Consider the following 15,753-nt stretch of genomic DNA (forward strand, 5'->3'; position numbering starts at 1 on the left):
TTCTTTCTTTCTTTCTTTCTTTCTTTCTTTCTTTCTTTCTTTCTTTCAGAGGCATCTGTCCAAGACATGAAATACAGTACTTGGGGCTTAATTTCTTTAATATGAGCATGTAAGAGATTAATATGTGCATCTGAAGATTATATTAAATATTACCTTATGCCTAATTGTAAGAATTACATGTTTCCAGATCTTTTGGATTTCTGCAGTGGTAGATCTACAGAACTAGATTGCTGTTTCATACATGAATGCAGGGTTCATAGCATTTGACAAGGCACCATATCAAACAGAAAAGAACCAATCTCAAGCTCTTCAGGTACTTGAGATTCAGTTTAGAAAAAGAATAATGAAGTATACAATTTAAGGCTTCAAAAGAGTGTGACATACAATATTCATGAGAAGATTCAATCATGTTTAAAACTAAGGGCTCATTAAGGGATTAGGTTAAGAAAAACAAATATAAAGCTTATAGAAATGCTTAATAATCATTCTGATCACAGGCAAACCAAACTTCTCATTTGCAAAATAGGAAACAGAAAATGGTATTTCTCACCAAAGAAACAGCAGCTGCTAACCAGTTTTTATTCAATACCAGATTAAGGGAACTGAGAGTTGGTATTTTGAAGCAATTTATTTAAAGGTTAAAAAAATTACAGAAAACATTTTAGGGGGAAAATGTTTTTCTGAATAATAAATGCTACATGTAAGTGAATTGATTAAAACAAAGTAAAAATGTTGTTCTGTAATTTTTATTGCAAGTTACAACAGACTTTGTGCAAGTTTCATGCTAAGATGTTAGACGTAGCAAAGTTTCATGGTTCCAAATATCTTTTGCCTTTAAAACTTTACAGTGTTTTTGCTTATGAGCTCATTGCCCACTGGATTTTTCCATGAATCTGAAATGTGTGTACGATATTTTGGAAAGAAATTTATTTGTTTAAACTTTGCACAGGGTGAGCTAAAAATAGAAAAGCTCTGTGTTTCTAGTCTGGAAGGTCTTTTAGAAAGAAACAAATGAATATAATTACTGTGCATATTAAGCAAAGGTTTTGTGGAGGAAAGGAGCTTTTAAATAGAAAACTACAGCTTAGCTGATACTAAAATATTACAAGTACTTAACTGGTTGTTACTCTGAATAAGGAAGTCAATTTCTGAATTGTGGATTTGTTTTAATAAGATTGGAGAATTGAACGTATAAAGAAAATCTGTGTCATAACTGAAGTATCTCCTTTTTGTTCTTGGGGGTCTCAATCTGGAACTACAAATACAGTAGCTTCTCCTCTACACTGCAGAAAGAACAGACTGCTTAGTATTTTGAGTTGGGCTAGAGCCAGCATCTAACTTTGCAAGTCTTTGTGAATAGATTTATGGAAAGTGGCTGGTGCCACTGAGAATGACCTCATAAAAGTTGCTTGTATTTATTCTGGCCAGAGAGGAAATACAGTTTACTTAATTAAATAAAACAAAAACATATTAGCCTTAAATGTTGAAATGCTGAGTTATACATATCAAACTATATAGACCACTCAGTGGGTTGAACTTATATTGAAAATAGATTCTCTTCCCCTTGCCAAGATCTTCTCTGAATGTGCCATCTTTTCCTCTACATGTTTTGCTCAGCTCCCAACTCCTCTAATGCTGATCCCCAAGGTCATATCCTCTTAGTTTCTCATTGAAGCTAAATGGTGGACCACTTCCATTTCTGGCACTGATGGTACCATACTCAGTTCTAGCAAGGTATAAATATATGGATAGATTTCTTAATAGTCTTTAAATGGCAAAGTGGCTCGGACCCATGCTATAGCATAAAAAAATTGGTGTCTGGAGTGGTAGGAACGAATGGCCAAAGAATAGAGGAAATTCCAAAGTATGTTTTATACTTATGAAGCAATAAGCTCAGTATAGTCATGCTACTAGATGTATGGATTTAACAATGGGAGAGGTCCAAGAATGTGATTCCACCTTCTGAAGAAATCCTGAAACTAATTTTTGGCCAACATATAGTTCCCTGTGTGGTTTCCACACTGCCCTGGCACGTTCGGCCGTCTGAAAGGCAGCCCTTGGCTCTTCCTGTTTTTCATTCATTCTTTTGCTTCTCTGGATATCATCATTATTAAGAGCAATTTATGTTAAGCTGGGGGATCTGAGTATACACTGAACAGTCGACAGGTCCCCCCACCCCCACCCCCGTGGCAGACTTGTGAATCATCAGTGTGCTTTACCGTAGTATCATTAGAATTCTCTCAATCAGTAAAGCAAGCCTACTGTCGTCAGGAAGATAGTTTATTGCTTCTGAGTAGGATTAAAATTGTCATCATTTGTCAAGCATTTATTTTTTATTTATTTATTTTTTTAGGCAATTGGGGTTAAGTGACTTGCCCCAGGTCACACAGCTAGTTAAGTGTCAAGTGTTTGGTTTGAGGTCAGATTTGAACTCAGGTACTCCTGACTTGAGGGCCAGTGCTCTATCCACTGCACTACCTAGCTGCACCACCTAGCTGCACCACCTAGCTGCCCCTGGTTGAGCACTTATTAAGCACTCATTGTGTGCTAGCCACGGTGTTAAACCCGGGGATGCAAAAATAAGAAAACAAGAAGGTCTCTACTTTCAAGGAACTTACATTCTAATGGAGGAAAGAAAAGGCATAAAGGGGAGGTGGAAAGGGAGGGAGAGGGGAGGAGTATTGTGGCTCAGACTCCTGATAATATGGTGGTTCTGGGCAAGAATTCAACAGTCATGGAGTCTGCCTCAGCATGGAGCATCCTCAGGTGAGCAAAGCAATTGGTATGGAGATAGGGTAGCCTGGAGAGACTTTAGGGAGGGAAGTGACACATTTTATACTTTACAATTAATTTAATACTAACATTAACAATATGCATAAGAATATTACGTAAATTGATTTGACAACTTTACATTACAGTCCTTTTTTTATTAGTAGGGAACATTACAGACAATGGCATGCATGTGTTAGAATGGCTAATGAGGCTGTCTTCGCCATACCCTCAATGTGACCAGCTCTCCTATCCCTGGCACAAAACTATCTAGGAGTTAGAGTTTCACCTCTTACTCTGTAGGCTACTTTGCCTACCATAATGGCTGTTTATTGTACACCAAACTGATCTGTTGACTTTATGATTTGATAGCTTTGATTCACATTGTACTAAGTTGAACTTAATTACAGGGAATAGATAGCCACACATCCCTTTTAGAGAATCACAGGTGGTGCAGTGGATAGAGTACTGGGCCTGGAACCAGGAAGACCTGAGTTCAAATCCAGCCTGAAACACATTACTAATTGTGGAACTCTGGGCAAGTCACTTAACCTCAGTTTCCTTATCTGTAAAATGGGGATAACAATAGCACCTACCTTACAGGGTTGTTGTGAGGATCAATATAATTGTAAAGCTCCTAGCATATGCCTGCACACACAGTAAGCATTATATAGATGTTAGTTGTTGTTGTTGTTGCTATTCCTACTCTCTTCTCTCTAGGTTTTCATGACACTGCTTTCTTTTGGTTTTCTCTCTACCTGTCTCACTTCTTCTGCCTCCTTTGCTGGATCTTCATCTATGTCACATCTGCTAACAGTGGGGCTCTCCTCTGGCTCTGTCCTGGGCTCTCTTCTCTTCTCCCTCTATACTGTTTCACTTGGTGATTTCATCATCTCCCATAGTTTATTATACTTATTGTCTCTATGCTGATGACTCAGATCTCTTTATCCAGTTCTAACCTCTCTCCTGACCTCCATCCAGTCTCAAATCTCCAACTGTCTTTTAGACATCTTGAACTTGATGTACCATAGACGTCTTAAACTCAATGTTCCCAAAACTGAACCCATTATTTTTTCCCCCAAACCTTCCCATCTTCCTAACTTTCCTATTACCAGTGAGGTAATCCATCCTCTCAGTTCCCTAGGCATGACCTAGGGGTCATCCTGGACTCTTCACTTTCTCTGGTCTCTCCTTCCCCTCATATCCAATTACTTAGGAAGTCATTTTGTTTCTCCCTTCATAACATCCCTAGGGTATTCCCACTTCTCTCCTTTGACTCTGTAACCACCCTGCTGCAGACCCTCATCACCTCACGCCTGGACTATTGCAGTAGCCTTGTGGTTCATCACCCTGCTTCAAGTCTCTCCTCACTCCAAACCATCTTTCACTCAACTGTCAAAATGATCTTCCTAAAATGTAGATCTGACCATATCAACACCCCCTTCCCATTAAAAAAAACTCCAGTGGCTACCTGATAACTCCAGCATCAAATATAAAATTCTTTTATGTCTTTCAAAGCCTTTCATACCTAGCCCTTTCCTACCTTTCTAGTCTTGTTACACCTTTGTGATCAGTGATACTGGTCTACTTACTGTTGCTTGACCATGATGCCCCATCTCCCAATTCTAGGTGTTTTCACCAGCTCTCTGCCATGCTGGGAATCCTCTCCCTTCTCCTCTTGGCCTTTTAACTTCCCTGGCTTCCTTCAAGTCTCTGCTAAAATTTTATCTTCCGTAAGAAACCTTTCCCAGTCCTCCTTAATCTTAGAGCCTTCTTTTTGAGAATACCCCCAATTTATCCTGTATATTTCTTATTTCTTCATAGTCGTATATTTGTTTTATTTATTGTTTATTTGTACATATTGTTTTTGCCATTAGATTGGGAACTCCTGGAGAACAGAGATGGGTTTTTGTTTTTAGTGTCTAGCACATAGTAGGTGCTTAATAAATGTTAGTTGACTGGAAAAGAATAAATGTAATAATGGAGATGCAATGTGGTATAACAGTAATGATAATCAATATTTAGGTTGTACTTTGTGATGTGTAAAACATTTGAGAGACATAATTTCTGGGAAATTAATAATTTTATTATTTATGCTAGTGGATAATTAAGAAAAGGGGTCAGTGGTACTCTTGAATGCCAGAGATCCCTCATGGATCCCATTCAGTGCTTATATACCTTTGGAAGAATGGATGTTCCTGGGGGTGGCAATCAACTCTGATTGGTTAACGATTAATGGAAAGAATGAATATTATAATGAGAAGTAGACCCATTCTAATAAGGAGCTGGGGGATGTGACTTTGATCACTCTTGCTCTCAAGACCACCCCCAGCCTCAGGCAATCTAGACATCTTCTTCTCTCTTTCCCTCCCTTCCCCCCACTCCCCAGTAGAACACAATGGACTTCCTCACTTGGTTGGGGTCTGATCAAGATTGAGGAGAAGTTAATCTAATGTCTTTATCAACAATGTCCTTCAGATGTTGAATTGACCCAGTAGAGAATAAAGAGATAGGAAGGGAAAAAAAAACCTGTATCACCCCAATAATTAGTTATTTAATAATCATTTCTCTCAACTTTAAGGTTTGAAAAATGCCTTACATACATTAATCTCATTTCATCCTCACAAAAACATTATGAGGTAGATGCCACAGGGGAAGAAACTTTGCCAGGATTGCCCCACACTGGATTTGAATTATGACTGCCATCTCCTACATTTTATAAGTGAGGAAAGGGAGCCTCTGAGAAGGTGAGAGATGTGCTGGAATTCACACTCTAGTAAATGGTGGGAGCCAGGACTCAAGTGCAAACCTTTGGGGACCAGGGCCAGTATTCTTTCCACTATACCTGCTGTCTCTTTGGGGCTTTTCTTCTTGGGGTGTCTTTTCTTGCATCACCCCACTTTTGTGTGGGCATTGGCCTCTCCAGAGCAATACTCTTGTCCTCTCCCTCCCTTCTTTCCCCCGTTCCTCCTCCCTCTTTTCCTCAAAGAAGTAAAAGGCCATTGGACAGATTGGGTGTGTGTATACGTATGTAAGTATATATGTATGTGTGTGTAACCATTCCAGGACCTTCCTCTTTTCAAGTCTTGGTCTCCTGTCTCAGGAAACCTGAGGTGCTGAGATCATTAGCTAGCAGCCTTTTCAGATGACTTAGAAAATCACTAATGGAACCAGTGTGACTCCTGCTAGATTCAGCTTCTCCTCTTTCCACAGATGGGGGGGGGGGGGGCAGCTCAGTGGAGAGTCCTGGGCCTGGAATCAAGAAGACCTGAGTTCCAAACCTGGTTTCCAGACACTTAACTGGCCATATGACCCTGGGCAAGTCACTTAACCTCTGTCTCCCTCAGTTTCCTCACTGTAAAATGGAGATAATAACAGCACCTACCTCCCTGGGCGACTGTGAGGATGAATTGAGATAATATTTATAAAGCCAGTGCTTAATAAATGCTTGTTTCCTTCCACACATTCCTCCTTTAAATTGACCACTGCCATACAGTAAGTGCTTAATGAATATTTGCCTACTGACTTGAAGAACAGCTTTCCCCTCATTCTTCCCTATTTGTGTTATCATTTGAGTTCTTTTCCCTCCAGGGAGGAGAGTATGTGCTCTTTTTTTCCTGCTAGGGGTACCAGCAGTACCTGTGGATTCCTTAAATCCAAGAAAGTTTGTCCTGGAGATAAGAAAGAGTAGGAAACTCCTTTAGAAAAGTGTGTGCCTAAGGACAGATAAACTGAAAAATAACATAAAGGATTCTGGGCTCATCAGGTTTAAATTAGAGGCTTAATTTGGTTTATAGACACAGAGAAACTAGACTAATTGACAATCACAGTTGTCTATTAGTCATTAAGCATTTATTAAGTATTTAGTCATGTCAGTCACTGTGCTAAGCCCTGAAATACAGAGAAGGGCAAAAGCTAACCCTTGCTCTCAGCTATGTACAAACAAGACATATCTATATCTATATATGTATGATGTATTTATATATGTAAATATGTATGTATATATGTAAATATGTATGTATACCCATATATATGCATATACATATACACACACATATTTGGTAAATTGGAGATAAATCACTGGAGGACTTTGCCTTGTCTTTTCTTGAATACACACAGTTTAGTGTTCAATTCAGCACACATTTATCAAGCTCATATTATAAGTAAGGCATTGTGGACATAAAAATGCAGATGATATAGTCCCTGCCCTCCAGGAGTTTAAATTCATTCACTTTACTGGAATCTATTTGATGGATATCTGACTTGTTGGCCAATACTGTGGAGGAGAGAAACTCCCCCTCCCCCAACCTATTTTTTTTTTTTTTAAAGCAGGGACTTTTATTACTCTCCTGATTCCCTTCCTCTCTTTTCTTTGGAATCCCCTAGGCATGTCCTTCCTTCCTTCCTTCCATTGGACTTCCTTTTAAAAATTAGTTTTAAGAGGTGAGGCATATGCAGTCCTCTGCAGTGATGTTGGAATAATCTACTTGTGAACCTCAGATCTGTATGCCCCTTCTTTGCAAGGAGGGATCATGGCTTGGCTTGTATGTGTACCTGTAATGACTTTGTCTATGTTGTGGTGTTTTTAAGGGAGAACTTATATCTCTTACTTATCTTGACAAGCTAGACTTTTTTTTTTTTTTTTTTAAAGGGACTGTGGAGAGGAACACTCATTTTTCCTACAGTTTAAGGGTATGTTGGGTTTGGGCCCAGTGGTACAAACAGTGCCCCTTCAGTGAAAAACCCCGGTGCTAACAGAGTATTCCTTTGTGCTGTGTGTGAGATGCTGACTTTAGGCAATGGCTGGAGAGTAAAATACGAGAACTGTCATTTATGTGTTTTCTCTTAAAATATTTAGTTTTCAAATTGCACATATTAGCAACCATCAGATTTACTCCTACCTAAAACACAACGATGCCAATGACTGGAAGGTGCCAGCTCAGGGGAGTCCGAAGGACTGGCTGTGAGTCTGAAGAATTTAATATCCAAGAGGACCGGCAGAAGAGGATATATGATGTGCTTCAGCCAGCATTTGTAAGATGAGAGAGAGAGACACCTTCCCTTCCAGACCTATCTCATTTTTTCAGGCCTGGATTTCTGTGCCCAGCTCTGCCAGCAGAGGTAGAATTGTGATTCTGCTGAAGCCTGCTCATTTAGACTTTCTTTTTAAATTTCAAATCCAACCACTGTACCTTTGAAAAAAGAATCTATGGATTACCTAAGTGATCAAGTACCACCCAAATTTAATAGAGAGTGTGAGAGAAAAAGCTCTGGGTAAGTAGAGTTTTCAGCATTCAAAAGCCTTTTATATTAATGGATATTTAGGAAAGGGATGAATGATAGGGAAAGATTTGGTTTAATGACTACAAGGTTTTTATTTCTCTTCTTTTCCCTTATGGAACTTCTTGGGAAATGGTATACATTCATGTAGCTTGGAGTGCTAGGACTGGTATAGGCCTAAGATATTCATGAGATGCTTTCACATTTCCTCAAGGTAATTTAACTTTCAGTCTGTAAGATTTATCTCATCTCAGGGAGAGGTCATTAACTCCTGCTTGGATCCATAGCTGGACATCAGGGGAGCATAACTAAAAGGTATCAGAATATCATGTTATAGACTAGAGGCTTGAGAAGTCCTTTGGAAAAAAGAAAGAATCGTAGATGTGGAGCTGGAGAGATCCTCAGAGATCATTAGTCCAAAACCCGTTTTATTTTGCAGATCAGGAACCTGAGGCCTAGAGAGAACAAGTGAGTTTTCCAAGGTCACACAAATAATAAGTCACAGAATTGCTTAGAATTCTCTGACTCATTTCAGTCTCTGTTCCATTACAGCCCTACTCCGGCATGGAAGGGTGTGGGGTACAGTCACTCTGTCCCTGGAACGACAGAGATGCAGCTTTAATGATACATACATTGGCACACGTGCTGCCAGACCTTTGGACACCATTTCTCATCCCCCCCACCCCTCAGCCTCAAACATTACTTAACCTTTGCCACCCAAACTTGAGGAAACTTGCTTATCTCGTCAGTGTTAGGGAGAGACCATTGTTACTGAAACCAGCACGATCTCAAGTTGCTGAAACCTTCCTCCTTATTTACCAGAGGACATCTGACATGGGCAAAGAGAAGAAAATGTTCCTTTTCCTTTCCGAATTATCTGATTTCCTTAGCAGTTGTGTTTTCAGATGCAGCTAACAGATTCGGTATTAGGGAATCTAGGACTTGAGGAAGAAAAGCGGGGAAAGCCAGGGCAGAGCTTCCTCGTCCGCCCCGCACTCAATTCAGGGTGGTGGGAGATTGCTGTCCCGGGTCACCTGGACGTCTTTCTACTCAGTAAGCTCCAGGGGCTCGCTGTAGTCTCCAGGAGCAAACACAAAGTGCGTAGGCATTCAAAGCTCTTCGTAACTTTCCAGGCTTCTTATACCTTACTACCCCAGAGGGCGGTACTCTGGGATGCAGAGGCCTCGCCTCCCGGCATTTTCTCTGGTTATCTTCAGTGCCTGGAGCTCCTGCCCTCCTCCAAGCCCAGACTTCCTTTAAGTCCCAACTAAAACCCCACCTCCTACAGGAAGCCTTCCCCAGGCCCTCTTCATTCCATTCTTCTATTTATCCTGTAAATAGCTTGCTTTGTCTCTTGTTTGCTTGCAGTTACCACCCCATTAGATTGTCAGCTCCTTGAGGGGCTGCCGTTGGCCATTTTTGCATCCCCAGCGCTTTGGCACTGAGCCTGGCACATAGTAGACGCTTAAGAAACGTTTATTGAATGGGATGCTGGATCCTTCTCATCCCCAGCATTATGCAGATTTCTCCAAATGCAAGGCCGGGGGCAAGCCCAGGGAGGGGCCGCTCTCCCCTCCACTGCCCAACTTCCTGCTGTACACACCCACATGCACCCACTCGCGCGCGCGCGCGCGCACACACACATACACACACACTCGGAACTCTCCATTCACCCGGAGGGGAGGGAGGCGGGCTCCGCGCGTGGTCTTCCCCTCTCCCCACCCCCTCTCCTCTCTGCACCGGGGGGCGCTCGGGGAGAGCCGAGCCGCCGGTCTCCTTTGGGGGGGCGGGCGCGGGGGGGTGCGGTGACCTCATAGACTAGCTGACGAGCGTGCGAAGCGAACATGCGCCCGCGCTGCCGCCGCCGCGCCGCCGCGGGCGCCCGGGCAGAGATGCCGGAGCGAGCCGGCAGAGAGCAGCCCCGCCGCCGCCCGCTGGCCGCCCGCTGAGGAGCGGGGGTGGGGAGGGAGCAAGCCGGAGCAGCCGGGGCGACGCGCCGGGAGAGGGAGCCGCGGCTCTGCCTGCGCCCGCCCGGAGGATGTCACCATTGTTCAGCTGGGTAGCCAAGGTAGGGGAGTTGGGGACAACTTGGTCGCGGGTTGTGGGAGCGCGCGCCCAGTCCCGGGCCCGGGGCTGCTCCGAGCCCGCGCCGCCTCTCGGGGGGCGCCCGGCACGTTCGCGTTAGCAGCCCCGCCGGGCGTTGTCCTTGAACTTAGGGAGGCTCCCGAGCCCGGGAGAGGGGAGGGCCGGGCGGGATGAAGGGTGGTTTGGAGGGGCTTGGTGTGGTCCCCATTTCTACCCGCCTCATCCCCTCACTCCTCTTCGGGAGCGCGGGAGGGCATTCCCGCAGTGTGTCTGGTAGGGTCGCGGCAGAGCTCTGCTGCTCGGAGTAACAAAGTTCCACTTTGTGGGACTGAGCAAACTTGCTTTTTTTCCAGCTGGAGTCGCGCTTTGTACTTGGCTACTCCAGGATGCAAATGAATGACTGGAAAACTAGGAGGCTCCAAGGATATTTTGGAGGGAGTTGCCCTAAATGCTGCTTGAGGGGAACGCAGAACCCGAGTTATAGAACCCGAGAAGAAGGGGGTAGCATGGAGTAGGAGAGAGAGAGAGCTGGTCTTGGAGCCGGGAAGACTCGGGTCCGAGGGGCCTCTTCATTACGTGCCATGGGACCCAGGACAAATTGCTTAATTTCTCAGCGCCCCCGGGTAATTTTTAGCGGCTAGAGGTTGCAGGCTAAGTGTGGAAAGTGGTAAGAGGGAGCTTACCCCTCTGGGAGTCCCCTTTCTATAAGTTTGGTCTAGATGTAAATTAGAAAAACCCTATAGTGCCTTAAACTACCCTTGGGGTAGTGGGCCTTCTGTATAGGTTGGTTGAGCATCTCTCAGAGAGGCGGTGTGTTGGTACGTGGGATTAGATCTTGGCTCTGCAATTTACTCCCTGATGTAACCTTGCGTAAATCACTTAAATTTCTTTGTATTTTGGTTTCCTGTAAAACGTAGAGGGCTGCCCTATGCTCTTCTAGCTCTAAGGCTTCTTTCTGATCTTTAGCTTGATGTCACTGGGACTCAGTTTCCCCATCTGTAGAGCAAAGTGGTTGGATGAAAGGATTTTCAAGGGAGGCCCCTTCCCAGCATCACATCCCATGTGTGCAGTTCCTGTAATTTACTATCTCAAGTTATTACTGTACAAGTTTGTGTTATAATTTACAAAGATTTATACTTCGTTGTGCTGAGTGATGATGCTGGAAGCATACTTAAGTAGTGAAGATCTGAGTGTGCACAGATACCTCTTTTTGTGAATCCCACTTTTCTCAAAAGGGATGAATTCTGTGATTTGGGATTCCATTTCTTCCTTACATTCTGTGATGTTTTATTGCCAAAACATAATAATGGAGTTGATGGAATAATGAAAACACATAACTCATTTTATGTTCCCTTGCCCTTTTAACAACTTCCAAGTGTTTTGACTGTCCTGAATGGTACCTATCTGGAAACATTTACAAATCTATAGTCAATTCTCCCACTCTTTTGGACTCTGTATTTCACCTACATACCAATACTGTATTGCAAACTCTTGTTAAAAGCTCTTTCCAGCTGTCCCTCACCCTGATCCTTGTTGGCTCGGACAGATATTGTATGTACATAAACATCTATAGATAACCATTAGCCATCTGAGGACCTGGATGAAGTAAGGTTAATGGGTTAACTTATCTGTATTATTGTGATATAGCATTTCTGGAATGCTGTTTTTAAAAGTGTGTGTTTGCAAATTTTGACATGTCTGTGTCAAGACATGGCTTTTCTGTGCCTTGTTTATAAGTAAATAGGAAAAGTAAATAGTATGAGTGTTGTCTAAGAGTATTGCTGAGTGACTGCTACCCTCAATTTGACTCCTGATCAAATGGGAAAAGAGTAGTGAAGCAGTGTTATACAAAGCAGGGACTGATAATGTAAGGATTTTTTTCTGGTCTTAAGTAATAAAAAGCTACCTGAAAAATCATAGAAACATAGGTTTTTTGTTTTTGTTTTTGACCTGTATAGCATCTTAGTACTTAGTACAACTCCTTTATTTTAGGGAGAGATGAAAGGGCTTGTCCAAGGTCTTAGATGCCATGAGATTTTAAAAATACAGGGGATATTTCTAATTCTTTTGCTGCCCATGTTTAAATACAAGCTTAGTAGCAGGATGTCAACACAGGACTCTCACACTGGAGTTCAGGCTGTCAGACAAGTTAGCCACAGGTGATGAAAGTTTAGGTCACCTGGATCAGTAGAGGGAGTAACCACAGTTATGAGATCATAAGTCTTTTTGAGGTATTGAAGAAGTTGAGAATTGTGATTTTAATGTTATATTTTGATAAGATGGCAGAAAAGGAGTAGAAGGTACTAAGGTATTACGTGAGCCTTTCCTCCCATCCCTTACACCTTAGAATTCAGGTTATCCTTTTGTGCCATATATATCCACTTTAAAAATTTGATACTAATTTAATTTGTTATAGGGAAATATTTATTGCCGGAATTATTTATAACTTCCATTTTACTTTCCAAATTTAATAAGATGTAGGGATAAGTCAAGCTAAGCTTTCAGTTTTCTCTTTGCACAGGGGGATTTTGACAAAAACACCAGCCAGAAATTGCGTTGGGAGATATACATACACCCGTGTGTGTGTGTGTGTGTGAGAGAATGAATGTGTGCATGTATGTATGTATGTATGTATCTCCTTTTCAAAAACTTAGTTTTCACTTTTTTCCACAGGAAAATATATTTTTTTTTGTTTAAAGGAAGAAAATATGCAAATGACATCATCTATTAGTAAACTAGATGATAGTTTGCTTTTGAAAGACATTATTTTCAACTTCATGTGTAAACTCTTTTCTTCAGTAAGAACTTTCTTGGGGAAAACTCAGGAATAGATCGTCAGTATTTCCTGAGACCACTCAATTTTAAGAACTTTTAAGTCCTCACTTCTATACCTATTTTTTCCTTATGGGCAGAGGAGATCAGCCAGTGATTTAATGCGCTTCAGTATTAGTGAATCATAGCTTCACTACATTATTGGGTGAGATTTTTGAGTATTTTATGAAAATATTACTTGTAAAGACCATTTTCTAGGCTGGCAAAGCCTGCATTTCTTGTGGTCCACAGAATTTTATCTAGTTATTGATAAGCTTTACCCCATCCCTTTTCGTTATAAAGTAGTATGCATTATAATGGTAGGGATAAGAAATGCAGTTGACATCCATAAAGTAGCTCACCTCCAAATCATTTTGATTTGGTTTTAAGGTATAGTCTGGTGAGCTCACTTGGACAAACATACATGCTCTGACATCTTAAGTCTGACCTAGCCTCAAACTCAACCCTCCCAATTTCACTTTTCCTCTTGCCTCTTTCCTTTCTTTCTCATCTCGAATCTCTTCCTGTCTACTGGCTACTTCCCCTTTGCCTGTAGCAGGGCTCAGACCTCCCCTAATCTAAATAAGCCTTCTCTTGCTCTCTTCACCCCTCTGGTTATTATCTTGGATCTTACTTTTTCTTTTTTGATAATAGTCTAGGCAAAGTAGTTTATAGTCAATTTTCCCACTCATTCTTTTGCTCACCTTTTCGTCTTCAGTTCTCCCTGTGGTCCAGTTTCCCTCTTTAACACCATTCAAATTGGCCACTGTAGGATCATCAAAAAATGGTAAAATTCAAGATGGAGAGGGGAGGGTGATACCCCTCCCTCCAAAGAAGGGAGTTTTGAAAGTAGATGATTGAATTGATTTTATGTGTCTATATATACATATATATTTGTGTGTTTGTTATATATAGTCAAGTTGCCCAGCATTACTATGTACCATTCAATGTTCTACATACTGGGGAGTATGAAAAAAGGTAAAAAGACAGACCCTCAAAGAATTTAATGAGATAGACAACACTAGGGAGGAGGGCAGGGAATAAGCATTTATATAGAGCATACTATATGCCAGTGCTTTACAAATATTATCTTATTTCATCTTCTCAACAACCCCAGGAGGTAGGTGCTGTTATTATGTCCATTTTACAGTTGAGGAAATTGAGGTAAACAGATTAAATGACTTGCTCATGGTCACACAGCTAGTATCTGAAGGCAGATTTGAATTCAGGCCTTCCTGATTCCAGACCCGGTACTCTATCCACTGTGCCCCCTCGCTGCCTACAAGATAATTATAGCTATGGATATAAATGTGTATATATACACACACATATATACAGACACACAGAGTAAATGGAAGGCAGTCTGAGGAGGAAGGCATTAATAGCCAGAGGGACTGGGAGAGGCCTTTTGGAGTAGGAATGATTTGAGCTCTTTTGAAATTAGGGAAACTGGGGTAGTGGTGAGCATTCCATGTGTGAGGGACAGCTAGCGAAAGGCATGGAGGTAAGGTTAGAGTGTTAACGTTCAAAGAATTACACAGAAGTCAGTATTGCTGGAACTAAGAGTATGTGGATGAAAATAGGATATAAGAAGATTGTAAAGGTAGGAAGGGGCTACATAAGGAAGAGCTTTAAATGTTAGGCAGAGTAACAGGGATTGACTTACTGGAGCTCATCCAGCAGAGGGATGAGGACAGTAGAGCTCCTTTAGAAAAGTCACCTTGGCAGCTGCAAGGAGGATGGATTGCAGAGTGCAGTGTTGGAGCCGGAAGACCAATTAGTGGGTTATTTTGGTAGTCCTGGGAGAGGTAAAGAGGGCCTGAAACAGGTTATGGTTATATGGGTGGAGAGAAGGGAACATCACGAGAGATGTTCTGAAAATAGGAGTGACAAGATGGGGAATGAATTGTGTAGGTAGGGCGAGTGAGAGTGAGGAGGAGAGGCTGATGACAGGGAAGTTGTGAGTCTGGGTGACTGAGAAGATGGTGGGACCATTGACAGGAAGAGGGAAGGGTCTTTTTGGGGAAAGATAATGAGTTTGGGTTTGGACATGTAGAGTTTGAGATGGGTAAGTTATATGGAGTCATGATGTTCTGTTTTGTATATGGAAGCACTCTTTTTTTTTGGAGTAATTTAAGTTTGGAATAAAAAAAGCAAATAGCAAAATTCATTGGTCACTCTTAAATCTTTATTCTCTTTGCTCTTTTGCAGCATTTAACCCTGTGTTGACCCATCTCCCTCCATCTTGTTACTCTCACTTCCTTTTGGCTTCCGTGACACTGTTTCCTTCTTGTTCCCCAGTCTGACTACTTTTTTTCGCTTTTTCTATCTTCTTCCTATCTCTTAAGTTTGGGTAACACCTAGACACTTGGTTTTCTGCCCTCTTCTCTTTTTCTTACATTCTCTCATTTGGTGAAGTCTTTCACTGCCATGAATACAATGATTCCTTCTCTGTAGATGACTCCAAGAGTTGCATGTCCAATCTTGGTCTCTTTAGTAAGTCCTGGTCCAGCATTTCCAACTATCTGTTGGATGTCTTCATGTTCCAGATGCTCCACCAGGATTTCAAACTCAACAAGTCCAAAAGTGAACTCAGCATTTTCACCCCAAACTTGCCTTTCCTCATTACTTCCTTATTTCTAGTGAAGGCAGTGCCATCTTCAATTCATTGGCATTTATTTAGAAAGAAGGATCATTTGAAGATTGATGCAAGATAATACAAATCAGGTAACTTGGCATCGAATACTACTTCCCCTATGTTGTGTTTATAATGTGGATGCAAATAGAAAAACAAGTTAATGACTTAGC

The 15,753-nt window shown here is 41.8% G+C and overlaps 1 protein-coding gene across 6 annotated transcripts in view; it reads left to right on the forward strand.

Moving 5' to 3' along the window:
- TBC1D1 (TBC1 domain family member 1) overlaps window positions 1–15,753 on the forward strand; it is a 296,435-nt gene that overhangs the window by 67,490 nt on the left and 213,192 nt on the right. Inside the window, exon 1 of one of the 6 annotated variants that reach the window (XM_027836199.1) lies at window positions 10,042–10,117. The exons of the other annotated variants lie outside the window; for them this stretch is intronic. Within the exon in view, the coding sequence (XP_027692000.1) occupies window positions 10,088–10,117 (30 nt within the window). The 5' untranslated portion in view covers window positions 10,042–10,087. Of the gene's footprint in view, window positions 1–10,041; window positions 10,118–15,753 lie in introns of those variants that run through there. 6 annotated transcript variants of the gene reach the window in all.

Source organism: Vombatus ursinus, unplaced genomic scaffold (assembly GCF_900497805.2).
Source record: "Vombatus ursinus unplaced genomic scaffold, bare-nosed wombat genome assembly UNPS02014818.1, whole genome shotgun sequence".
Lineage (NCBI taxonomy): Eukaryota > Metazoa > Chordata > Mammalia > Diprotodontia > Vombatidae > Vombatus > Vombatus ursinus.